The sequence below is a fragment of the Alternaria ventricosa genome (assembly GCF_023758065.1).
Source record: "Alternaria ventricosa strain BMP 2768 chromosome Unknown scaffold_14, whole genome shotgun sequence".
Lineage (NCBI taxonomy): Eukaryota > Fungi > Ascomycota > Dothideomycetes > Pleosporales > Pleosporaceae > Alternaria > Alternaria ventricosa.
In genome coordinates, this window is record NW_026055694.1 from 808293 (window position 1) to 833831 (window position 25539).

Below are 25539 nucleotides of genomic sequence, written 5' to 3' on the forward strand. Positions count from 1 at the left end.
TCTACTACTCGTATAGAGCAGACGAAAAGACCATACACCGAATAGCTTACCACTACATTCTCTTTGCGAAGTGGGAACACTTAAAAGCTCGGAGGACTTCTGGGAAGAGATCAATCAGCGTTTCGAGCTCAGCAACTACAAGCAGCGTTGTGAAGCGCCGTTAGCTACGCATGAGATATCTTTCGAGGACACCCAGGCATACGCGGCAAAGTATGGGTTCGTGGCCTTCATGCTGGAGACTGAGGGTATCGGTGTTCCGGAGGAGGAGCACCACAACGATGACCGGGTGTTCGAACAAAAAGATTATCTATTGCGCGAAGTATTTCTGCCGCGGAAGCTGAACGGCTGCTGGGCCATGCGAAGAGAGCATATTGAATTGGAAGTGATCAATGAACAGATGCGCTGCGGTCTACATTAGCGTAAAAACACAAGTTCACGAAATCCCAAGGTCATGTAGACGTCTGGGTCAAAAAGTAGAACTCCGACTTTTTTCCCCGATGGGTGCCTCCATATCCAAATCACACAGACCTTCTTGTACTTTAGCACACTAACGTTTTGTACCAACGACCCCCTAATGCAGAAACATCCCCTTGCATACCCGTTGCGGCCCGCTGTCTTGGCTACAATCAACACTCTTCTTCTCTTTCCCAACCCGGTAGCAAAAAAGATCTAGAACATAGAAGTAGCGCGGTGTTCCAATACAACGACCAGATATCGTATGAGGTTTGCTTCCGCGGAGGCAGGGGTAGCGCCAGATTAGGGAGAAAGTGCGAGCCTTGGAAGAAGTGCGAAGGAGTGCGACAAATAGTGCGAAGAAGTGCGAAGGAGTTCGACAAAAAGTGCGAAGTGCGACTGTGTTCTACGGTGGGGTATCAGAAGTTACCTCTTTGGGGGGAATTAGGGGTGGGAATCTGAGAATTCGGTACTGATGATGCTGGATGACATGGCGAACCGAGTTTGGCATGGAGGAAACGGGGCTCTGACACAGAGATGTACGCGAGACACCCCGAACAGGGTAATGCATAGTGCATATCAGAGAGGGCCCGCTATGATAGCCGTTTGAACCGGGAGTCGCAGGTCTTCGGTGCAGAGACACGGTACAGGAAGGCGGAAAGAGCAGTTCTGGACGGGAGGAGAAGGGTCAAGCCGCGTACGCATATGCAGACATTACCAATGAACCAACATCCCAATCTCACCCAAAGAAAGAAGAAAAGAAAGCAGATACTTTACCTTTCCCTCTCCCATCCTTCACAAATCTCTTCACACAAACCCACACGTCTCACGCCCATTCGCCCCCCAAACCCCTCTCTCCATCCACCCATCACCTTAACTCACCGAAGGATTCACTTAATGCCCCCGAGAAGCACCGCAATTGACCGACTAGAATCAACACTTTTTGGCCTTTCCTTCCCCATGCAGGCAGCCTTATAGCAGATTTGACCGAAAAGGGTGGCGGGTGGAGACCGTGGAGGTGAAGTGGCAACAAAGGGAACGATTGTGGCGAAGACGCCAAGCCAACGTTGAAACAAGGGAGCGATCCGAGAGGAGGATAGGGTATGGGTGTTCGGGTAAGAGTAGACGCCCCACTTTGCGAAAAATTATGGGAATGCCGATGCCTTGCCGAGCATGGCCGTGTTCCCCGGTCCAAACACAAGGCGGCACAGACGCGGGTTTTTGTGGGAATAAAGCGGAAATGGCAAATGGTCAAGGGGCATCAGTGCGTCTTGGTGAGAATAATAAGTCCGAAGAAGAGCGACTGGAATCCATGGTTTTTGCGGTTTGTTGCCTCTTGGAGTAACAGATGGGGCCGTTATGACGTTGTTCTCGGTGCGCTTGGTGTTGCGGATGGGTTATGCTTGTACCCGATGGTGTGGTTTTGCGTGTGGATAAGACTATTACCGTCGTGAACGGCCCTTTCACGCTCGCACGTCGGATTACGCGAGTATGTGTAAGCAGTGCCTTCCTCCGATCTCTCACAGATGCTTCAGATCGCACCCATTGTCCTTAATCCAGAGATCGCCGATGTCGCCGGCTGGAATCCGCGCATAAGAGCGAGGTTGCCTAACGCAGACGGACCGGATGGGTGTACCAAGGTCGGTGCATTTGACCGAACCGCTGTATGAAAAGAGACATACTCCGAGTAGGCCTACAAAATCCTGATTCTGCCGCAATCAACGGTGGAATGGAAGTTGCTGCATTGGGTAAGTGGATATTCTTGCAATCGAGATTTGAGGATCGAGATTTTGAATAGTGATCAAGTGGGCGGAGGGGAACAAGAGAAGATGCAGATTGGGACGGTGCAATGTGGGGACCATGAGATGTACATTTTGTAGATCATCTATGGGAGGCAGTCTGGTATACAATTGCCCCTCTGCATTGCTGGAAATATACCACCGTTGGGTTGTGCCAGTTGTAGACGAACATGGTAGCTTCAGGCATACCATCTCGAGAGGCTGTGCGCACAGCGTGTGTGCTGAACTGTTTCCAGGGCAAGTCAGGCGAGAATCGGCGCAGAGTGACCTATCTCTCGTGTTCGACGATGTTATGTGTGGTGTTGCGCGGGTGACGAGTCAACCACATGTGCACCCACTGCACATCATCTCCTGTCTCTTCAATCCACCCTCCGCCTAACACTCCTGTCACCATCAGCACCCATGCCGCCAACAACATCCTGCACCAGCTCCCTCAATTGCGCCTGCACCTCTTCAGAATCGTAATCTTCCCGCGCCGCGAGCTCCTCAATGCGCCTCCGTATCTCAGGATCCGGCGCATCGACAGCATCTTCTTCCATGGTGCCTACATTGACCTTGACACCATCGGGTAGTGGGGGCGGTGGGTGAACACCCTCAGTCTCTATGACACCCGGTGCAGCTGGTTCATCGCCGGTGCGTAGACTCTTGAGATACTGGTATACTTCGTGTGTCTCGCCCTCTTCTTCGCCAATCTTGTCTTCTGCTGTCTGGCCCTCTTGGTTTTGTATCTTTGTGTCTGCGCCTAATTCCTCAACAAGACATTTCGCTACTTCGGTCTTCTCGGTTGCAAAGAGGGGCGTTTCGCCGTCCTCGTCGGTGATGTTGACGTCGGCATTGTATTTTTGGACCAGGTCGCGCAGCACGGCGAGTTGGTTGTACGAGGCTGCGGCATGGACTAGCGAGTAGCCGTGTGCATCGCGTGCAGAGGCCAGATGCGGGTGCTGCTCGAGCGAGGAGAGGATGGACTGCGGGCGCGTGTCGATGAGGTTGAGGAGGAGATCGATGGTTGGTGCTGGAAGCGCCATGGTGGGCTGCGCGTGAGGCTGGTCGGAAGTGCCGGGCGTCTGTGTCGGTATGCTCGGTATTCTGGGCGTGTTGGGCGATCGCGAGGGCTGCGCATTCGAGTACGCGCAATTCTGGCTGCAAATCTAAAAATGACGTGGTGGGCGGAGATGCGGAGACTTCCCTGTGGCGCTCCCCATCGCGCGGCTAGCTGCCATCCCGGCCCCCAGATCGACTAACATCTTGACAGACATCATCGTGCATCTGCGTAATACATGCCAAACTCTATCTTATTATCATCTTCAATGTTTATGTGAACATGTCTGCGGACCGCGCGGTCGAACAGCTGGTGCAAGCCTCGGACACCGAAGTCAGGCCGGCGCAATAAGGAAATGTCACTGTTTGGGGCGCTCTGGGCGCCAGCTGAGACATCCGGACGATCAAGACCAACGCCCAGCGCCCATCACACACAGCCTCAAACCGTCAGCCTGGGCCTTGGCCATGCTCGCGTGCCCCTTCACCCTTTTGCCCTCCGCTCCCGTGCCTGCCTCGTAATCTTTACACGTCCTAGTTGTTCTTTCTTCTTCTATTCGGTGGGCGCCATACACGTCAACACCGACCGCAGCATACCGTATACCGTATCTTTGTAATACCGTCGCACAGCGTCACCCAACGCTAGACTTTCGCCTTTGTCTTGGCCTTCTCTAGCCGCCTTAATGCGCTTGTCCCTTTGATCTATTGTCTGGACTTGACTTGCATTCTTCTCTTCTCCGTCTGTCGTCATTAGACACCCACTCTCGCAAACATGAGGACTATCAAAGGCGTCGGCGTGCCGTCGGTTCGCCTCGTCCTCTCCTACGTCTTCGACTGGATCGTCATCATCGCCATTGCAGCCATCGCCGGCGGCTGGGAATATGTCGAGCCCTTTCGACGACCCTTCTCGCCAGTCGACCTCTCGATATCGTACCCGTACCAGACTAGCGAAATGATACCGACATGGCTCCTCGTGGTAGTCTCCCTCATTGCGCCCGCCGCCATCGTCATGATCGTGTGCCTTGTTTGGGTCCCTGGACCAACCGCCGAGCGCGGAACACCCAAGTCGCTCATTTGGAGGAGGAAGCTCTGGGAATGGAACACCGGCTGGATGGGTCTTGCGCTCTCGCTTGCGACGGCATTCCTCATCACACAGGGCATGAAGAACCTCTTCGGAAAGCCGCGACCGGATCTTCTGTCAAGATGTGACCCAGACCTGAGACGCATCCGGGACTTCGCTGTCAACCCTGTTGTTGATGAGGAATTCAATCCAGCTTGGGTACTCGTCACCTCAGGAATCTGCCGGAACACCGACAACGACATTCTCAAAGACGGTTTCAAGTCCTTCCCCAGCGGCCATTCCAGCTGTAAGCATCCCCCTCCCTTTTCTTCAAACAACCCACTAACCAACTCTTAGTCTCCTGGGCTGGCCTCCTCTACCTAACCCTCTTCCTCGCCTCCAAATTCTCCGTCGCAATCCCCTTCCTCCCCCACCGCCCCTTCTCCACAAACCCCGCCCACACCTCCGCCGTCTCCCCCTCCAACCTCAAGAAACAAGCCACCCTCCCCATCCACAAACAAGACTCGTCCCTCTCATCCCCAACCTCCTACAACGACGACGCCGTAGTACCCATCCGCTACCAAAACGCCGCTCCACCCGTTTACACCTTAGTCCTCATCTTGGTCCCCATCTGCGCCGCCATCTACATAACAAGCACCCGCTTTACCGATTTCCGCCATTTCGGGTTTGACATGTTGTTTGGTACGCTGATTGGTGTGACGTGTGCGTGGTTTTCGTTCCGTTGGTATCATCTGCCCATTACACGGGGTGCGGGATGGGCCTGGGGACCTAGGAGCTACGATCGCGCGTGGGGCATCGGTGTTGGTAGGGGTAGCTACGTCGGTACAGAGGGTTGGAGCAGGAATGGAGGCAGTGAGACTGCGCTCAGGAGACGTGCGGATGCACAGGGTACTGCGAATGGGCACAGTGTGGATGAGAGTGAGTTGGGTGTGTTGAATCGTAATGGCGCGCCACATGCTGGGAACCCGCCGAGTTCTATGCACTCGAGAGTTGGTACCGCGCAGGAGGTTTGATCTTTCTTTCTTTTAATACCACGTAATGGTTTGGGAAGCATGGCGTTTGGTGGACTGCGTGTCTTAGACAGACATGGAAAGAGGTGGTTATCAGAGGTGTTGTATACCAGGTTGGCTACTTTGCACATATTAGAGTGCACACTGAAAGATTTGAGGAATTTAATTTATTGCTCTAGAGATTGTTATGGTGACGAACTCGCTGTTCACTATATATTGTATTACCCGAGCTGCAAGGGAGAACTGTGCCGCCACGTGCTTGAGTTGACAGCCTGTGTGGATTGAATCGCGAATGAGATGGAATCGTGTGAATGGACAACCAATCAAATCAGAAACAGGAATCGAGACGCGAGCTGATTGCATGAGATACTGTACCTACCAGTAGGAGATGAAAGTAAAGGTTGCTTGGGGTGTTGTCGCTTTGGGCTATCATGTCATGTCAAATCAACTGAACTTTTGTATGCTGCTACGTATACCTCTCCACCCATTGGCAGTTTAATACCCTCTGCTCCACTGTCTTGTTGAAAAGACAAGCTGCCTCACCTTCTTCTCCTCTGCTATCCACGCGTGTACGGATGGAGACAGAATGCGCTCTCATGTGCTTCGGCGAGGCCATACGGAGAGCCCATGCGCCGCACACCATCCTGTTGTATCGGGTCGGCCACTGTAGAATCTCATCATCTACAAGCCCTTCTTTCCCTTGGCCCTCTCTTCCTCGCGCTTCTGGTAGATCATACCCGTGAATGGGTCCTCCCATCTGCACGCAATCGAGTATGCAGTGTGGACGATTGCGGTAAGGAAGATACCTGCTGGCTTTCCGTACCAGAGAGCTGTGGCCAAGAAGGACATAGCTGAGCCGTGGTACATGGGCGAGCTGGAGACGTTGAAGGGGAATGTTGTCACGGGCTCGTCCATCAGGATGCCGAAGTAGTCTCCAAGGTAGGTTCCGGTGACACCGAGGGCCCACATGGAGGTCAGGACGAGGGTGTTTCCCATGGCGAAGAGGGGAATCGCGGAGTACTTGATGGCGGGGGCTAGGAGGGTTGGGTGCGTGGGTTGGTCGGCGAGAGCTTCATTGTAACTGAGGATGAACAGTCAGTATATCGACTCGCTCGGGCAAAGGTCCATGTCTGGAGACAGTGGTAGCCTTGTACGTACAGGTAGTCTCGGAAGATACCCAGCGAGAAGATGGTTACGGCGAGCGCATAGCATCCAAGTCGCGCGTTGCCACCAAAGAGCTTTGTGATAACTTTGTTGTGATATTCTGGACTGTGTTAGCCTTCTTTGTTTCCGTCTTCTGCTCTGGGACACCCAGCAGCCTCCCGAGGCTCGGCTATAGCCGTAAAAAGCGATGATGAGGTTATGTACCTTGCTGCGCAGCGATGCTGAAACTCTGTTAGTGTCTGTGAAGGAGAATGGTCGATTGCACTTACTTCCAGAATGTAGGGTTGAACACGATGCTCGCCGCAGACACTGCCACATGTTAGCTGTCGCATCCGCGGCTGCGGGGATCTGGATGTTGGCACTTACCCCACAAGCTGGGCTTGCTGAAGTCAATATACGAAGTCATGGTAGTGGGAAAGCTCCGGTAAGCTACAAAGCATCAAATTACGACAGCAGTCAGTGTAAGAAGAGTGTCAGTTCCAACATGCGAAAGCTGTGGGGGATGCCTAGGTGTTGACAGCTTGCCCGGCAGATGAACATGTGGAGCTATGACGTCTCGCTAATCCGCGTGTTCAGCAATCGCGGAAAGAGCGCCTCACGCATTATCGGCTAACGGCAACCTTGCAATGTGTTCGTGTACGATTGTATTGTTTTAGTTTTTATTGCTGAAACTACGCAGTTTTGACCTCTGTCACAACGCGTTCAGCTTCTGCAGCCATTACTGCGGGGTATACCATGTCTCTTAATGATGAGAAATTCAAACAACGCCCTAATTAACCGTGTATTTCCGACCAGACAAGCCCAGCATAATCGCTGTTATCCATCATAGCCAAGATTCTACTAGGTCCAACACGATGGCGTCCTGGCCAACGACCTCCGACGAACTCAACGTCTACAAACCGTTGTCGGCACAAGTGAAAGGTCCACCAAAACCATCGGCCTTGTAACCGTCAATAATAGACTGGACAGTCGCATACGTGCCCGCAGTCAAGAACAACAGGCCAATGAGACAAAGTACGATGTTGAAGAAGAACCCGGCATATCCCTTCCAACCGCGGACCTTCCAGAAATTTGGTCCATGCGCCTCTCTGCGAAGACGAAAGTACGCTACGCCCCAGAAGATGAATCCGAAGAACGAGTCGAACAGCGAGCTCATAAGCGAGAGCAGGTCGGAGAAGAATGGAATAACCTCGGCGATGATGAAGGCAAAGACCCAGAGCACAGCGAGAATTGCGATCCATGTGAGCCATCCGGCCATAGTGTGACCAGTCCTGTGTCGGGACTGAGAACCGTAGATGCGGAACAGGACAAAGCGGGCTGTTACGGAAGCATACAAAACACCGAGGAAGATGATTGTGGGTACCATAAAGGTAAAGGATACCTTCTTGTAGACCTCGTTGGAGATGGAGCCGAAGGCCGGGGAAGTCATGTAGTTGGTACCGGTGTAACCGTACACAACACCTCCGACGAGACTGAAGACGAGAACCTCGCAGATGGTGACGGCCCAGAGCGCCTTGGGGAAGTCCTTGGGTTCCTTCATCTCGGCGATGAAACTAGGGAGGGTGATTTGGCCGATGAAGGTATAGCTAATGTTCATGAAAGCACTCATGCCCATAACGAAAGTGGTTCCAGCTGGGGGTATAGCGTAGACCTTGAGAGGATCAGCGGGGTCATAGCCTGCGGGCTTTCCGTCAACACCGGAGAATGCTGCCGCGAGGATGACAGAGATGAAAGTGAACCCTGCGGAGGCAGTCGCTAGCGTAGCGAGGGTGCTGAAAGTTCGCGGAAGCGAAGCTGCGAACGAGATAATGGCAGTGATCGCAGCGAAGGCGATAGTGCAGGTACCGTGTCCAGTGATAGTGTTCCACCATTTGGCTCCGACAAGGCAATGCAGACCCATGATGAAAACATCTAGGGAAGAGTTAGTACTAGATTGCTGCACTTTGACAGGGATGGTCGCTTACTGTTCAGGACGAACATGACTGCTGTAGCGTAAAAGGCCCATTTCTTGTTCCAGAAGAGCATCTGACCAATGTCACAGACGTCGCGAATCTGGGGATGGCGCATGCAGAATTCCCTAGATTGTGTAAGTATGGCGTTTGCGGATAGGATGTTGAGTGCGCGTACCAGGTGGTCAGGGACGTGTACAGGACGAGACCGGCAATGACGAAAGTCAAGATCAAGCCTGGAACGAGACCGAGGATCGAGTAGGACCAGGGGAAAGACATGATAGCCAAGCAAATGTACTCGGAGAACAACAGAGCCGCGGTCTTGGGCCAGCTGCAAGTACGGTACTTGATAGCATTGTTGGCTTCCAGTTCAATCTGCCTGCCGATGGTGATGCTAGCGTCAGAGTCGGCGTCGGTGGACGTAGGTAGAATTCCTCCTTGGGCTTCGGCGTCGTAACCCTTCTCTTTCTCGAAGGCGACCTTTTCATTACTGCTTTGGCTGTTGTTGTCGGCGGGCGAGGCCTTGCCGCCGAAGAGAGACTTCAACGCCATTTTACGCAACGGATACACCTCTTGTAAGGAGTGTAGTAGGAAGAACGACGGTTAGCCGCTTCTGGGAGCATTAATTGCGTGTTCAAAACTCGGGCAGGGGAGTGTTGGAGTAGGTTGGGTAAACGGTGGAGAGGCGGCAGGAAGATCGTTAAATATGCGCGGGGGCAAGGTGATAGCGGGTGCAGGGAGTTGAGCAGTGGAGGAGCGTAAGCTAGGGTGCCGGGATAGCTAGTCCAAAACTTGCGGGGGCAGAGGAGAGTTCGGTGAAGGCGAACAGGGAAGGCGCAAGAGTGGGGACTGCTTTTGCCTGGTGGCGCCTACCGAGTTTGAGCGCGCCTATGAAGACTCGCACAAACACCAGCCGTTCGCCGCGCTATGACCGCTGCACTGTCGTCTTTTCCCGCCCTCACGCTATGAAATCTCAGTGAAATCCTCTGCCCTGGCGCCGCGAGTGCCGCTTCGTGTGCTTTAATCGCATTAGTTGATTAGTACCGGGCGAGCGTGACGTCCGACGCATCGCTACCGCTTCAACGGCACAGATCTGCCATCTCACTGTCGCGCACGTGGAGAGTCTGGCCATAGACCAGGTCGTTTGTCGAAGACTCATTACGTCAATCGTCAAATCCTCGAGATAACCAGACCGGTGGCGCTGCTGCGATGCCGCATTCCTGCGTATCTGTCACACCCTCTTCATATCGGCACACCGTTGTACTGGCTCAAAAGTCAGGTTCCCAGGCTTGACATCACTGTGGCGCCCGCTAAGCTCCATTGCTAAGCTCAATCCCACCACCGGTAAGCCTGGCTTGGCTTGCTTAGCTTACGCCATAACGCGGGCGAAATACCACCTCCAAGCCTCGCCAATGCACAGCACCCAGCATCTGATCCTTCCGATTTTGCTTATCTCGACTGGCCACACAAACGCCGTGTCGCGTGCAAAATATGGGCCTCCCTCGGAAGTTCAACCCGTCTAATCGGAGTAACTCAATATCGCAAGGGAAACGGCAAGAACCACAGTGTCGGCCACGTTGTAGGGGTGATTGTCCTGCAGGGTACGGATCCGCTATCTAGACAGCCGTGGACGCTCCCGACTATCGTACTCCGAAACAACGCCCTGCAGCATCGTACATCTTGACGCAGGATTTGCCAGACGGTTGGCCTTACGACAATGTAGCGAAAGCGAGAGCGCACGCAAGATTGCGTGATCGTCCTCATTGTTGTCCTGGGCGCTGCATGGCTTATGCGCATTGCTGATCTCGACTTGGCAGCTGGTGAGGAAACCCTGTCTCGTGCGCGTTCACATTCGCAGCCGCTACAGTTGTAGACCGGAAGGCTACACTCGGGTGATATAAGGGAGCGACAAGGCAGAAACTCCAGATTCAGTGAAGCTGTGGGATTCTGAACCGTGTATCACTTCCACAAGAGGTGCTCAAGTCCACGCAGTAAACGAACACCCGGTCGACGAGGCAACAACGGCTCGCTCTACGGATTGCGGGCATCTAGTCTTTCTATTCACAACGCTGTCCTCTTGACTGTCACGCATCTGGTCGAGAGCTCCCATTATGAACGTATACTTAACGGTTATGTTGAGGACACTTGGTCGCATCGTCCATGGCCGGAAAGATAGCTCACAGATTCTTGCAACACAACTCCTCTGCATCGTATCGACCCGTCAAAGACTAACACCAGCCCCGAAGTAACCCAAGCGCTTAATCGAAGAACCGTTGACGGCTCATTCCGTAGTACCTTATTAGCCAGGCAATGATGACGCGTAACGCCGTTGAAACGCCACTGGCACGTGGTTCTTGAGATAGTCGTTGGAGCCGTCGAGAGCATAGTCGTGGGTAGGGCATGGGCTAGATACGTGGAGAAAAGGGCTGTCGCGTCTAGAGTACGAGTAGCCACCACGCGGTCTCAGACTAAGAAATAGGGTGTCACGCAAGAATGAACATGGTTTTTCTGAGTGCTTCCCGTACACGGTGGTTGTGAGTGTACAACGGCTTGATATCCGTCTGTTCAATACGTTCTAGTGGATACTTTGTATCACTTACCATCTCTTGCATAATCTACCACATCTCCAGAAAATCAGACGCCCGCTAATACGCCACAAAAGACTACTCTTTCCATTCCCACATCCACACGCACATCTACGATCCTCTCAGATCAAACTATCGCCTCCACTTCCCCAATTCATCTGTTGCTGGTTTTGCTGCTGTTGCTGCTGTTGTTGTTGTTGTTGTTGTTGTTGCTGTTGCTGACTCTGCGTCTGCGCCCTCAAACTCGCCATACTATTCATCCCCATGCCTATCCCACCCCCCGTACTCGCCGTCCGACTCCCCACTGGCGGCGGCGCAATACCAAAAGACCCCGTACCCGCTGGCTTAGCCGGCGGAGGCGCAATGCTAAACGACGAGTAAGGAGATTGCGTGCGTGGTTGTGAGGGCGGTGGAGCTATAGAAGGGAAACTCGATAGCGAATTCGTTGTGTTTGTGTTGTTACCCCAGGTATTTGAGGATGACATTGTTGTGCTGCCGCTTGCTTTGCTCCAGTCGATGCCTCCGCTCTGTGTGGGGTTTGTGTAGGAGGGTGTTGTCGTTGTAGGGGATACCATGTTGTTCATGCTCATGGCTGGTCGGATTGCCTGTTGTTGAGTGAATGATGAGCTACCGATGCCTGGGTTTGCCGCGCTAAGAGCGGGGAACGAGGAGTTGAGTGTGTTTAGTGTGTTGTCTGGAGTTATGGCCCTGCCTTGTGGTTTCGGGGCGCCGAGGCTGGTGTTTGGTGGTGGAGAAACGGGAGGCGTGGACCACGAGAAGGTTGGGGCTGGAGATGCGTTGTTGGATCTGGTTCGGTTGGTGGATGGGCGCGAGGGGAGGATCGTGGAGGATGAAGCTGATGCGGAGGCGTTCGCCCATGGGTCTCCAACTAGCATGTCTGTACCACCTGATGGACCTTGCTGTCCTCCACGTACGAGCGCTTCGAAATCCGTGTCTCCATTCCCGTTGCTAGTATCGAAGCCGTTGGTCGCTGATGGGCCGCCAAATGACATGAACTCGTTGCGTGTAGTTGCTGTGGACCCGTTTGCGCCGAGCTCTTGCAGCTTGCGCGTCTGTTCGTTTTCGACACGCGCGGATGTCGTCTTAATGAGGTTCATGTACGCTTGGAATTGCTGCAGATTGAGCAGCGGTCCTAGACTGAACGACCACAAGATGGGGAGTACATCCATAGCGAGGAAGTCACTGTCAACTTGGTGGCTGATAGCCTTGAAGACGTCGAGTGCTGCCATCTGTCAATGTGTTAGCATGTTGCTCATGGCTTGTTTGTTTGTGTTGACATACCATAACGGCAGGCTCCTTCGTCTTGATGGCACGCAGTAGCGGTACAATCTTCTCTTGAATGGTGTACTTGTCGAGAATTGAGACATTCGAGCTCTTCGCCTTGGGGGCTGCTACCATCCCAGTAAGGCCATCACCTTGAACGTCGTCCTGCTGATCATTTCCTCCACCACAGAGTGTCTTAAAAGCCTCTAGACCGCGAATCTTGATACCCATACTACTCGTCTTCGCAAAGATGCTAGCAATCACAGGGAACAGCTCGTTCTTGACAGTTGAAAAGTCTAGTATCGGCAAAACAATAGGCAGCGTGCGCAGAGCTGCATCGACTAGCGAATGAGTAGGCGATTCGAGCGCATGGTTAATAATTGGAAGAATATCGTCTTTGAACTCTTTGCCGCTCGAATTGTCAGCAGCGATCTGCATGTTTTCAAGAAGCACCATGAGGCCAGCTTCTTTCAGGCTGTCCCTCTCCTGAACTGGGGCCTTTGGGTTCGCAGCCGGGGCACTCAAGAATGTCTCTCGCAGCTTGGGTATCACCTTCTCGGTAAATACTCGCTTGCCAGATGGAAGCATAGTAATGATCTTGAAGACGTTTTGAAGTATCAGAGTGAGAAGCTCCCGATCCTTCATCTCCTCAAGTAGAGCAGGTAGTATCTTCTTGTCAAGTACAGACTTGGGAAACTGGTTCAAGATACGCGGCAGACCACGCATAAACTGTGACTTCTCATTGGGTGTCTTCCCAGGGAGTCCGTCAAGGAAGCGGATCGTGGATACTAGGATGTTGTCGAAGTACTGTGCTTGTTGAAACTCTCGTGCATCCATGCGCGACGCCGGCCGCCGTGTTATCAAGCGATCTAGAACGCCGTTGACGACATCTCGCGGTAACGGTTGCGAAGACATGAAGTTGTTCGTCTTACTTGGAACCGAGGAAGACGAAGAAAACGTCCGCTTGTAGGAGGAGGAACTACCATTGAAATCCAACGGGCTCTTGTGCGGCGAGTTGTATAGTGCGATGATGAGCATGCCCAGACTGAACATGTCTGCCGCAGGAGTTATGTTGTTGTCCATGACGAAGTCGGGCGAAGAGTAGTCTATGTTCAGCTGAACGTGTCGAGGCAGGCGGGCATCGTAGTTGAGGACTTCTGAGAGCGAGATGGGCGTAACGGAGGTGGGCTTCGTCGAGTTCTCTGGAGGTGTTGAGAAACCAAGACCTGAGATTTTCCAATCAGACTGTCACGGTGATCAGCAAAGTGTTGGTAAAGATTGAGTAGCATTGTGGCTACCTACTTTAGCGTTGATGAAGATGGCGTCCGGGGTCAAATTCGCATGCACCAGTCCAGCGCTCTCGTGCAGAAACTCTAAGCCCTTTGCGATTTGTAACAACCCTTTCTGTATCTCGAGCTCGTCGATTTCGAGCTCGCGTCTTCGCTTCTGGCCATCGGCTTCTTCGATGACGTATCGGCTGCGGCGTCCTCCAACACCGCCTGCCTTCTCCTGCTCGTCTTTTTCTTGCAACAGGCCAGCGAGCGATGCGGTGACGGGCTCTGTCGCGAACATGAGGCCGCCGCCACGGGTTTCCTCGACTGGCTCCGCCAACTCCAATACGCTTGGGTGCCGTAACCGAGCTAAGGAACTGGCCTCTTTCTTGAGTCTCTCCACGACCTCCTCATGCGCCCGCTTGAGTCCTGAAGCCGCTGAGCGCCCACCGAAACCTGCGCCAGCTGGTGGCTCCAACGACTTCTTCTCGAACACAAAGACAGATGCCGCCTTCCCCGTCGACTTCTTCTTCGCGTCGTATATCTTCCATGGCCCTGAATACGACGTGGGCTGGGGGCTGAGGGTGTAGTTGCTCGAGATGTTGGAAGTGAAGGACTTTAGGGCGTTGGAGAACATGGTGCTGGTGGTCTATTCGCGCGCGCGGCGATACTGTGGGAGTCGAGCGAGGGCGTCATGGACTGTGATGTTGGCGTGGGCGGTGTTGGTATGCGCGTGAGATCTGAGACAGACAGCTGGAACTGCCGAGAGGATCAAGACATTCGGGTCGCTCTTTCCGCAAAATGTCCTGGGATAATCACCAAGGAGTCGCGCAATGTCTAGACTCGTCGGTATGATGGCGGAGACCCAAAAGTCAATTGATAGACAAAGCCAAGTGTTAGTTCCCCCACGCGAGCTGTGGAGAAGGATGCCAGGGCCGTCTCTAGTCTCCCGCCTTGCATGACGTGAGCGCACGCAGCACACATGGGCAGCGTGAGTGCAGCACGGCCAAGATACCAAGCACGCGAATAACCTCAGATATCCGCGCTGAAGATGATTCAGATGTCAATTGCGCCCTACGGTTGCCTATTCGGTGGCTGGTGCAGTGCGCGATCGGAGGTGACTGTCGCGACTGTGTCGCGAGGTCCGATATCTCCAGGCTGCGGTCAGCTTCGGTCTTGTAGCCCAAAATAATTATTACTCTGGAATCCACCACCTGCACCAACTCTCTTCTCGCCCCACCCTCTCCGCTTGCACTGCATCCCTCACAATGCTTCCGCAGCGGTCTTCACGATTGCTCTCTTGCCTGTCCCGTGGCGCCTTCCGTTCGCCTGTAGCACCGCTCAGCGCCTCGCTGCGATGTCGGACCCAGCGACCCTACAGCATTCATGCTGACAAGTCTGTCGGCGAGAAGATACAGGATATCGACCCGACCAAGCTCTCCATAACCAAGACGACGACACCCAAGGATCTGCTGCCGCATGAAGAACTTGTCTTTGGCCGCAACTTCTCTGGTAACAGCTCCAATGGCACCAAAGTTTACATCTAACACGTATTCAAGATCACATGCTCTCGCTCGAGTGGACAGCAACAGAAGGATGGCTGCCAGCACGCATTACTCCCTACCAAAACCTTAGTCTCGACCCCGCGACGTGCGTCTTCCACTATGCGTTCGAGTGCTTCGAGGGCATGAAGGCCTACAAGGACAAGAGCGGCAACATCAGGCTGTTCAGGCCGGACAAGAACATGGCCAGGCTGAACAAGTCATCGGCGCGAATTGCATTGCCCACATTTGACCCTGACGCCTTGATCGAGCTCATCGGCAAGTTTGTAAAGGAGGATGAGCGTTTCGTTCCTGAGTACGTTCAGTCTGAATCATCTGTTGGCTATAACACACTCTGACCATACCAGTGCGCGAGGCTACTCTCTCTACCTTCGTCCAACTATGATCGGCACACAGCGCACCCTCGGCGTCGGCCCTCCCGCGTCTGCACTACTCTACGTGATCGCTTCCCCTGTCGGCCCATACTACCCAACCGGATTCAAGGCTATCTCGCTCGAGGCTACAGACTACGCTGTGCGCGCATGGCCTGGAGGTGTTGGAGACAAGAAGCTTGGTGCCAACTACGCACCTTGCATCGTCCCGCAGATGCAGGCTGCAAGCCGCGGTTTCCATCAGAACTTGTGGCTGTTTGGCGAGGAAGAGTTCATCACCGAGGTCGGCACCATGAATCTGTTTGCAGCCATCAAGAACAAGGAGACCGGAAAGCCAGAATTGCTCACTGCGCCTCTTGACGGAACCATTCTTGAGGGAGTAACACGCGACTCAATCCTCGAGCTTGCGCGGGAACGACTGGTGCCCAAGGGCTGGACCGTATCAGAGCGCAAGTTCACCATGAAGGAGGTGGCCGACGCTGCCAACGAGGGACGCATGATGGAGATCTTCGGTGCGGGTACTGCTGCCATTGTCGCTCCGGTGCGCAAGATCAGCTGGAAGGGACAGCTTGTCGACTGCGGACTGGAAGACCACGTCGAAGCCGGCCCAATTGCACAGCAGATGAAGGACTGGATGGAGGCCATCCAGTACGGCGACGAGGACCACCCGTGGAGGTATGAGCTTCCCCAATACTATGCAGATGATTCGCTAACATGACAACAGTTACAAGGTGATATAAGCAAGTAGTTGATATAAATGCGATGTGCTGAGCGTGCATGTTTGCGCAATAGACTGTATATACATGAGACCTGGTCGTAGCTTGAAAAAAGATATGTGGCCCCTGGCGCATTGACATTGGCGACGGTGATGGCACAGTGACTTCGCGATGGTGGGGTAGAGGATGCAGATGCAGAGCGTGCCTGACTACGCCCTCCTTAGATGACGTTCCTGCTAGTCTCTCTAGCTCCCAACCTCTCGTTACACCGCCGACGCTGCAACGCCTAAACACCCCGTCAATTGCCCGCCCAGAGCTGCGCCGCCGCTCGTCAATTCCACCACCACGCGCCCCGACGACACGCCCGCCAATTCCCACGATGCTGGCCGGCGCACTCTGCCGCTTGGCAGCCGACGCCCCCAGGGCCTCCCCACACGACATGCCGCAGCTCGCCCGCACCCTCGGTCGCACCCTCCTCGCCCGCAATGCCGCCCAGCTTCCGTATGCGCGCGCCCTCTCACGCGCCTTCGCCTCTGCTCTCCAGAACCGCCGGTCGTATGCTACAACTACGCGCGCCACCAAGCCCACGGCGACAGTGAAGAAGGCGGTCAAGACAGCCGCCGCTAAGAAGCCTGCGCCCAAGAAGACGGCCACAACAGCAAAGAAGGCGGCTCCCAAGAAGAAGCCCGCAGCAAAGAAGGCGGCGCCCAAGAAGAAGGCGAAGAAGCCTGCCGCGAAGAAGCCTGCGCCCAAGAAGCGCGTCAAGAAGGTCTTGACGCCCGAAGAACAACAAAAGGTCAAGCTCCGAGAGCTACGCGCCAAGGCACTCAAGGAGCCCGTAAGCCGCAGGTCATTGTCTGCTCTCCATGTCTTCTTAGCTGAAAAGCTGGCTGGTGTTCCGGGCCAAAAGACTGGGCAACTTCCGGCTGCTACGGCCGAGTTCCAGAAATTGACCCCCGCTGAGCTTGAGGTAAGCCCTGTCCGCCTCACAGTGCATCACACTATACTAACTGTCTGAAGCACTACAACCACCTCGCAAGCGAGAGGACTGTCGCTAGAAGAGCCGAGTACGACGCATGGCTCAAGGCCTACACTCCCGACCAGATCCGCATTGCGAATAACGCTCGTGCCCAGTTACGGAGGATCTATGCGAGTGAAAAGAAGAAGGCTCCAGCTCATACTGCCAAGCTTGTCGATGAGCGTCATGTGAACAAAGTGATACCCGCCTATGCCGCCTTTGTCAAAGAAAGGTTTGCGTCCGGAGACTTCAAGAACATTTCCCCTCTCGAGGCTATGAAGCTCATCTCCCAGGAGTGGAAGTCTTTGGGCGCTGCTGAGAAGAAGGTATGCATAACGAACACGACGTTGATACAGGCTCTAACATATCTATAGAAATACACAGACGCCTACACTGCTCAGAAGAACGCTGCGGCATCCGCATAATACGTCTAGCGGCAATCGCTTGTAGCGCCTGCTTCTCCATCACCTCTCTACTCAGAGCCGCATCGATTTCCTTTGTCAGTCATGATTTGGGCCTCCATGATACCGTGTATGTTCAGTCTGGATATTGGACCTCACCTGGTGTTCTGGTTCAAGGCGGTGGGTTCAAGGTTGGAAATGGTAAGATTCCTGTAACAGAGACATGTCCATGTAGTTTCTCAGAGTACTGCAATGCTTCTTCTGCGATTGTGGTTTATTCTAATGCAATCGCAAGTATTGAGAGTTGGTGTAGTTGCACAGGAAGTGACTTTGCGCACCAATCATCTAGCGTGCTTTCCTTATCTCTACTACCCCCAGCCAAGCCTGGCAATCATCCCATCCCACAATGTTTACCCCAGGCTTTGCGAGTAGATCTATTTCCGCGGCAGATAAGCGTGCGTACGGGATGTGCCTGCCTGCGTCATTGGGCAAGCCACATTGGAGCTTCGATATGTACCTCAGTTATCTGCATCATGCTGTCTTCTATTTACTCTCCTTGATACCTCATTCAAATCTACAGCCATGGCTTCTGACGAAGAAAACAGACACGAACGTACCCCTCTCCTCCACCAACCTCTATTATCCCATCTCCAACATGAACAAGACGAAGAAGCATCCTCAATCATCGCGTCTACAGTAACGAAAGAAGAACAGCAGTTAGCAGAAAGTCCAGTTGGAGAACGATTACCGTATAATGACTACACCACCATTGACTGGCTACACGATTTGGTACTACCACATCTCGTTGACAACCCCACACGTGGATGAGTATACTAATTCGCGACCCAGGTAAAAGACTCATACCGCTACCGTGCTCTTCACTCTCACCCCGGTCTTCGCTTCAAATTGCTCACACTCCTCGACGCTTCCTCGGGCTGGCTCGCTGTCGTAGTCATTGGTGCATTGACAGCATGTATCGCTTTCCTTGTCGATATCGCCGTAGTAACTGTTTCGGACTGGAAAACCGGATATTGCTCTGGCCATTTCTTGCGGAACAGAGAGAATTGCTGCATCGTCGCTGAGAAGAGTTCATTTATAGGATTGTTGACGAACGAAAGTACAGAAGAGTGTGCAGATTGGAAAGTCTGGAGCCATGATTACAAGAGCAGTTTCGCAATCTACGTGGGCATAGCAGTGGCCTTCGGCATCATAAGTTCGAGTTTAACCATGTTGACTCGGTCTACCCTCCCATCGACCTCATCCTCCAACCCTACCACGAAGATCCCAACCAACGGCCACACCTCCACAACCACCACCTCCCCTCCCTCCTCCAACCCACCGCCCACACCAACCGCACAAGGCAAAGTAATGTACCTAGCCTCCGGCTCCGGCATCCCCGAAATAAAAACCATCCTCTCCGGCTTCTCAATCCCATCCTTCCTCTCCCTCCCCGTGCTAATCGTAAAATCCCTCGGCGCAATCTTCGCCGTATCCTCGTCCCTCTGTCTCGGGAAAGAAGGTCCCTTTGTCCACATCTCCACTTGCATCGGCCACCTAACCGGGCGCTTGATACCCAAATACGCATCCAACGGCCGTAAGATGCGGGAGCTGCTCAGCGCGGCATGCTCAGCGGGACTGTCAGTAGCGTTCGGCGCGCCGATCGGAGGCGTGCTGTTTAGCTACGAGGAGATTAGTACGTATTTCCCGCGGAAAGTGCTGTGGAGGGCGTTCCTGTGTAGTCTTACTGCGGCGATGGTGCTCAAGGAACTCAATCCAACGGGCACGGGCAAATTAGTGCTTTTTGAATCGCGGTTCGGGGATGAGTACAACGCTATTCACTACTTCGTTTTCATTCTCTTGGGCGTAGCGGGCGGTATCTTCGGCGGCCTGTTTTGCAAGTTCAATTTCCTCTGGTCGAAGTGGTTTAGGGCTTTTGGCGTTATTAAGAGACATCCAGTGTTGGAGGTTGCGTTGGTGGTGCTTGCGACGGCGTTGGTTCAGTATCCTAATCCGTTGACAAGGGAACCGGGGGATGTTGTTATTAAGAATTTGTTGGTGGATTGTGGGGAGGATAAGTCGAGCGCGTCTTGGGTTTGTCGGAATGAGAAGGTTGCTGGGGAAAGGGGGACAACGAATTGGGAGTATGTGGGTTGGTTGACGTATGGGACGTTGGCGAAACTCGTTCTTACTACTATTACGTTTGGGATCAAGGTCCCGTCTGGCGTTATCATTCCCGCACTGGATGCGGGTGCTTTCTTTGGGAGGCTGGTTGGTCAGGCTATTGGTTCGATCAGTCCGGGTATCTTCGCCATGGTGGGTGCTGCTGCGTTTCTGGCGGGTGTGTCTCGGATGACCATTTCCCTTGCTGTTATTGTAAGTCTCTTCATCTCCACTTTCTTTCAGTATGCATTGTCAACTAACACTCTCTATAGATGTTCGAACTCACAGGCCAGCTCTCCTATACCGTCCCATCTATGCTCGCCATCCTAACCGCAAAATGGGTCGCCGACGCAATCTCCTCAGAAGGCGTCTACGACCTCGCTCAATCCCTACTCTCCCACCCTTTCCTCGACCCAGACACCGCTCTCTCCATCGTCCGCCGCCACAAAGCCTGCGTCGAGGTCCTCATTCCCCCTCAGCGCACCATGGATGACATTACCGTTCACGTACCTACAAGCAATAAGGTGGCTTTGACTCTGTTGAAAGAGAAGCTCGATGCATTGAGAGAACGGGGTCTCATGGACGCGGGTCTGGTTCTAGTACAGAAGAATGGTGGCGGCGTTGAAGTGTTGCAAGGGTACATTTCGCAGTCGGAGCTCGAATTTGGATTGACGAAACTCGTTCCTGATGTGCTTGTATCGGCGCAGGAAGAGGATGTCCAGGTCAGGTTGTTAGGCCAGGAAATTGATGAGCCGGCGAGTCCCATGAGCTTGGAGATGGATTTGACGCCCTTTGTGGATCGGACGCCATTGAGCATCTGTGCGAAAGCACCTCTGGAATATGCTGTCGAGATGTTCTCCAAACTGGGGTTGAGATATCTTATGGTGACCAAAGAGGGCACAGCACAACTGGTGGGTGTAATTATCAAGAAGAGGCTCGTAGGTTACCTAGAACACCTGAGAGAACACGGCGAAGGAGATTAGTAGGACGTAATTAATACACACAATACACTGTTTAGTGGACAATATCTGATTATAGCATCTTTTCGCTAACAAGAAGCTGAGGCGCCTGCCATGTCTGTCTAGTCACTTTCGCAACCAGTCTGATCACAGCCAGGTCGCTCAAAGTACGAATCGAATTACAACGCTCGTGTCCACACGTGAAATATTCCAACAACCAAGTCCAGCGGGACGTCAGCCATGACCAGCTTACTCCTCAGCCTCGAGAGGAGCCTCCTCGTCGTACTCATCCTCACCCTCGGAGACGGAAGCCTCCTGGTATTGCTGGTACTCGGAGACCAAGTCGTTCATGTTGGACTCGGCCTCAGTGAACTCCATCTCGTCCATACCCTCACCAGTGTACCAATGCAAGAAAGCCTTGCGCCTGAACATGGCAGTGAACTGGTCACCGACACGCTTGAACAGCTCCTGGATGGAGGTCGAGTTACCGACGAAGGTGGAGGACATCTTGAGGCCGCGGGGAGGGATGGAGCAGAGGGCGGTCTGGACGTTGTTGGGGATCCACTCAACGAAGTAGGAGGAGTTCTTGTTCTGGACGTTGCGCATCTGGTCCTCGACCTCCTTCATGGAGACCTTACCACGGAAGTAGGCGGAGCAGGTCAGGTAGCGACCGTTGCGGAAGTCAGACGCAGCCATCATGTTCTTGGGGTCGAACATCTGCTGGGTGAGCTCGGGAACGGTGACGGCGCGGAAGGAGTGGGCGCCGCGGCTGGTGAGGGGAGCGAATCCGACCATGAAGAAGTGGAGACGGGGGAAGGGAACCATGTTGACGGCCAACTTCCTCAGGTCAGAGTTGAGCTGACCAGGGAAACGCAGGCAGGTGGTGACACCCGACATGACGGCGGAGACGAGGTGGTTCAGGTCGCCGTATGAGGGGTTGTTCAGCTTGAGGGTGCGCATGCAGATGTCGTAGAGAGCCTCGTTGTCAATGCAGAAGGTCTCGTCGGAGTTCTCAACCAGCTGGTGGATGGAGAGTGTGGCGTTGTAGGGCTCGACAACGGTGTCGGAGACCTTGGGGGAGGGCACGACGGAGTAGGTGGCCATCATGCGGTCGGGGAACTCCTCACGGATCTTGGAGATGAGGAGCGTACCCATACCGGCACCTGTACCACCTCCGAGGGAGTGGGTGATCTGGAAACCCTGGAGGCAGTCGCAGCCCTCGGCCTCGCGGCGCACGACGTCGAGGACCTGGTCGACGAGCTCGGCACCCTCGGTGTAGTGACCCTTTGCCCAGTTGTTACCAGCACCAGACTGGCCGAAGACGAAGTTGTCGGGGCGGAACAGCTGGCCGAAGGGGCCGGCGCGGACGGCGTCCATGGTACCGGGCTCGAGGTCAACGAGGACGGCACGGGGCACGAACTTGTTGTTGGACGCCTGCTGTAGATCAGTATTGGTCTTTTATCTGCCAAAAGCGTAATCGGGGGACGCACTTCGTTGAAGTAGACATTCATGCGCTCGAGCTGCAGGTCCGAGGTGCCGTTGTAGACACCGGAGCCGTCGAGGCCATGCTCGCCGGAGATGGTCTGCCAGAAGGCGGCACCGATTTGGTTACCCTGGGTATGTTAGCTGTCGTCTGTACACAGAGGAGCGATATCAAAACTTACGCATTGACCGGTCTGAAGGTGAACCTGTGGCAGAGAAACGTCGTTAGCTGTTGTTCTTTGTGTTGTCCCTGAGTCTCGGCGCGGGGCAGCGACGCGCCACGACTAGGCGGCAGTGCGGGCGATACGTACAATCTCACGCATGTTGGCGGTTGGGGGCGAGGAATATGGAAGTTGGAGAGGTGAAGATGCGAGGAGCTGGATTATGGCTGGTCGCTGGTGGTGGTGCTGGTGTGGAGAGCAGGAGGAGCAGAAGCGGTGAGTGCGTTAAAGATCTCTGTGGGTCGTCTGCACGGGCCGTCGGCGCTAGAGCTATTTACTAACAACGCGCCAAAGCTGGTGCCTGCCGGCTGAAGGGGCTAGTCATGAACATGTACAGCTGCACTAGCAAGGCACAAGTCGTTGCTGTCGAATAGGTTCGTCGCTTTGCAGTATCTTGTATTACTGGCTGGTTTCATATCGTGAGAGATGTGTTACTAGAGGCGGTTGCGGATTTGTTGTTCCCATCCCATCCCCTATCAAATCCGCCTAACCGTATCGTCGTTCGCAGCGCGGAAACCGCACAACGCTGATCTTGCAAAGCACATGCATAAATCCTCCCTGACACGCGAACCTAATCCTGCCCAAGACTCCACGTCGTCACCGCCTACAGCTCCTTCTTCGTTGAGCCATTTGCATGACCACCTGCCTGTCGCTTGACAACCTGCGGCATCGTCCAGAAGTTGGGCCAGTAGAGTTCATACTCGTCCTGTCTGTAGTTGAGGCAGTGTCGCAGCCATACGCCCCATACAATGTAGTAGTAAGCTCCAGTTCCCGTCATGAGATGCCTGGTATTGTGAGTTTTCGTCTTCCTAAGATGAATGCAATACTCACCACCAGCCATGACCCTCGAGCACGAAACCCCAGGGCATACCAATCTCCCTCCGCCACTGGATCCACCGCGAGCAATGCACATTGTCGAGATGCCAGACAGCAAAGCCTCCCAGGAAGATGCTGAGGCCGAATGCAATCATCTGCCACATCTTACTGAGAATTTCCTGGTCGCGCACGTCTTCTCTCTCTTGAACCGCCTTCACACCTCCGTGCGGCCGCGGGTTCGCTGCTTCCCTCTCCTTGGACTTGAAGCGCGGGCGGATGTTCACCTCCATTACATACATGGCGCGGAACAGGACAATCGCTGTGAGAATCGCATAGGCGTTCTGATGGAAGGTGGGGTCCTGGAGGAAGTGGTAGTAGAGCGTAATGAAGGCCGCAAGAGACACAAGCCCAATTGCAAGAACCGTAGAGTACAGCCTTGACTTGCCATAAGAGAACGTCGCAAAGTTCATCAAGCAAGTCGTGTAGATCATCGAAAGCTCATCTACCAGTTGCATAGGATCTAATATGAATCAGGTACTGCATGTCAACATATGAATCAACAGCGGACATACATTTCAATGTCGCGTGAAAGAGAAAGCTCCCAGTTCCAACCAGTAGATAGCCAATGAACGCAACAAGAAAGACGGTGTCATGTCCATTCTTCAAGCAATTGCGTATGCCTTTTGCAGCGAGGTACATGAACAGCAGATTCGTGAGCGTGTTGATGATCTCTGCAGAGTACTGCGTGACTACATAATTCTTCAAACGGTTAGCACGCGCTTCTCCAACGCAATGACCCTCTCAACTAACCTCTTCACACCAATCGAGGGTAGAGGTGACCGGAGAGAAGAACCCGTCCTGTTCCGGCGGGTACGGTATCGACGGTAGACGGGAAAAGAACGCGGCCATCTTCACTCTACAAAATTCCCGAAAGGAGAAAAAGAAAGAGGTGAGAGGTTGAGGAAAGAGAAACTGCAGGTGTTTGACTTCGCTATCAAGCTTGTATCTAGCACCGGCTTTTGCGGAAGGAAAGACTGGAGAGCGACAATCCGCGACACGAGAGGCCCATGCTCCAGCGATAGGCTGCCAGACTACCACGCCACACGTGGGCAAACAGTAAGGATTACTGCGCAAAAGGAATCGCCCCCAGTACACATTCCTACCGCCGACGTATACCTCTCGCACACGTCGGAAAGCTTGGCTCCCGAGGCTGCAAGCTCACGGTGCAGTTTTCGGTGTGAATCCAAACAGCCAATCACATCCGCCCAGGGTCTCTCGCAACTGCCGAACCGAGAAAGCTTGAGAAGCAGCAGCCAGGCCAGCGCTCTCACGAGACCTACGAGCCAATCGTCAACATTACCGAAATCTCCGCCCACCATGTCCATGTCAAACGAGGCCTTGCAGAAGGTGCGTCATAAAGTTCCGTGACTGATGAGAAGAAAGAGCTAGGATCTAACGCGGGAAACACCCAGGTCCTACAAGAAATCAGCCAAAAGAAGGCTTTTGCCGAACAACAACTCGTCATTGTCAAACAGCAAAAAGCCGCCCGGACGCGAGAGGGGCGTATGCTGCAACTCACTTCCTCGGAAGTCTCATCGCTGCCTGCAGAGACAAAGGTGTATGAGGGTGTGGGCAAGATGTAAGTTGCATGTGTCGCTATTTGCCCCTCGCGACTGCGGGGGAAGAGATGAGACGTAGAGACTGATTGCTATGAACAGGTTCGTCTGCACGCCTATTCCAGATGTGCAAAAGAGGCTCCAGGAGGAGAGTGAGGCGTTGAACAAGGAGATGTCGAATCTGGATAAGAAGGAGGATTACCTTGAGAAGACGTATACGAACAGTAAGAACAGCCTTGAGCAGGTGCTGAAGGGCGCGGCTTGAGTGTGCTGTCGGTGTTCCGTCATAGCCATGAGATCGATTAAAAAAATCGGAAAGAGGGGTAAGGAAGACTAGAAAGAGTCTACCCAGATGTTTGCTCTTGCCACCGAGTTGTGCAGAGACAATGGCGAAGACTAGCTTCTACTCTGCAGCTGATAGCAGGAAGTTGGTAGTAACACGGCCACAAAAAACAATACGACATTGATAACACACAACCCGCTGGAACCGTTGACGACCAGATACACCATGAGATGATCAGCAATAGTCGCGCGAGTATGAAGTAAAGTGTTTATTTCGCTTTTACCATGCCTCTATTTCTCACCC

General features: G+C 53.6%; 10 protein-coding genes across 10 annotated transcripts; 4 read left to right on the forward strand and 6 right to left on the reverse strand.

Moving 5' to 3' along the window:
* Window positions 1-2611: 2611 nt before the first annotated feature.
* On the reverse strand, window positions 2612-3277 carry J4E93_007840 (uncharacterized protein; the record flags this gene model as incomplete). Its single annotated transcript, XM_049345744.1, has 1 exon — window positions 2612-3277. One exon carries the CDS (start codon window positions 3275-3277, stop codon window positions 2612-2614), a length of 666 nt encoding a protein of 221 aa, XP_049197271.1.
* Window positions 3278-4059: 782 nt separating this feature from the next.
* Window positions 4060-5381, forward strand: J4E93_007841 (uncharacterized protein; the record flags this gene model as incomplete). Its single annotated transcript, XM_049345745.1, has 2 exons — window positions 4060-4654; window positions 4705-5381. The coding sequence occupies 2 exons, from the start codon at window positions 4060-4062 to the stop codon at window positions 5379-5381; spliced, it is 1272 nt and encodes a 423-aa protein (XP_049197272.1).
* Window positions 5382-6059: 678 nt separating this feature from the next.
* CHOL2 (Phosphatidyl-N-methylethanolamine N-methyltransferase) lies at window positions 6060-6948 on the reverse strand (the record flags this gene model as incomplete). The annotated part of the gene is made up of 5 exons (XM_049345746.1): window positions 6060-6459; window positions 6537-6642; window positions 6747-6763; window positions 6812-6851; window positions 6909-6948. 5 exons carry the CDS (start codon window positions 6946-6948, stop codon window positions 6060-6062), a joined length of 603 nt encoding a protein of 200 aa, XP_049197273.1.
* Window positions 6949-7434: 486 nt separating this feature from the next.
* On the reverse strand, window positions 7435-9043 carry J4E93_007843 (uncharacterized protein; the record flags this gene model as incomplete). Its single annotated transcript, XM_049345747.1, has 3 exons — window positions 7435-8453; window positions 8507-8619; window positions 8670-9043. 3 exons carry the CDS (start codon window positions 9041-9043, stop codon window positions 7435-7437), a joined length of 1506 nt encoding a protein of 501 aa, XP_049197274.1.
* A 2155-nt stretch (window positions 9044-11198) lies between these two features.
* On the reverse strand, window positions 11199-14268 carry J4E93_007844 (uncharacterized protein; the record flags this gene model as incomplete). Its single annotated transcript, XM_049345748.1, has 3 exons — window positions 11199-12326; window positions 12379-13605; window positions 13663-14268. The coding sequence occupies 3 exons, from the start codon at window positions 14266-14268 to the stop codon at window positions 11199-11201; spliced, it is 2961 nt and encodes a 986-aa protein (XP_049197275.1).
* Window positions 14269-16529: 2261 nt separating this feature from the next.
* J4E93_007845 (uncharacterized protein) lies at window positions 16530-17298 on the forward strand (the record flags this gene model as incomplete). Its single annotated transcript, XM_049345749.1, has 1 exon — window positions 16530-17298. A coding segment is annotated over one exon (769 nt), but the record flags the coding sequence as incomplete, so codon positions are not given.
* Window positions 17299-20009: 2711 nt separating this feature from the next.
* Window positions 20010-20842, forward strand: J4E93_007846 (uncharacterized protein; the record flags this gene model as incomplete). The annotated part of the gene is made up of 2 exons (XM_049345750.1): window positions 20010-20072; window positions 20132-20842. 2 exons carry the CDS (start codon window positions 20010-20012, stop codon window positions 20840-20842), a joined length of 774 nt encoding a protein of 257 aa, XP_049197277.1.
* Window positions 20843-21067: 225 nt separating this feature from the next.
* TUB1_2 (beta-tubulin) lies at window positions 21068-22623 on the reverse strand (the record flags this gene model as incomplete). The annotated part of the gene is made up of 4 exons (XM_049345751.1): window positions 21068-22252; window positions 22309-22431; window positions 22483-22506; window positions 22612-22623. 4 exons carry the CDS (start codon window positions 22621-22623, stop codon window positions 21068-21070), a joined length of 1344 nt encoding a protein of 447 aa, XP_049197278.1.
* A 502-nt stretch (window positions 22624-23125) lies between these two features.
* J4E93_007848 (uncharacterized protein) lies at window positions 23126-24246 on the reverse strand (the record flags this gene model as incomplete). The annotated part of the gene is made up of 4 exons (XM_049345752.1): window positions 23126-23306; window positions 23353-23857; window positions 23910-24096; window positions 24148-24246. 4 exons carry the CDS (start codon window positions 24244-24246, stop codon window positions 23126-23128), a joined length of 972 nt encoding a protein of 323 aa, XP_049197279.1.
* Window positions 24247-24714: 468 nt separating this feature from the next.
* On the forward strand, window positions 24715-25218 carry J4E93_007849 (uncharacterized protein; the record flags this gene model as incomplete). The annotated part of the gene is made up of 3 exons (XM_049345753.1): window positions 24715-24744; window positions 24810-24976; window positions 25056-25218. 3 exons carry the CDS (start codon window positions 24715-24717, stop codon window positions 25216-25218), a joined length of 360 nt encoding a protein of 119 aa, XP_049197280.1.
* Window positions 25219-25539: the final 321 nt, after the last annotated feature.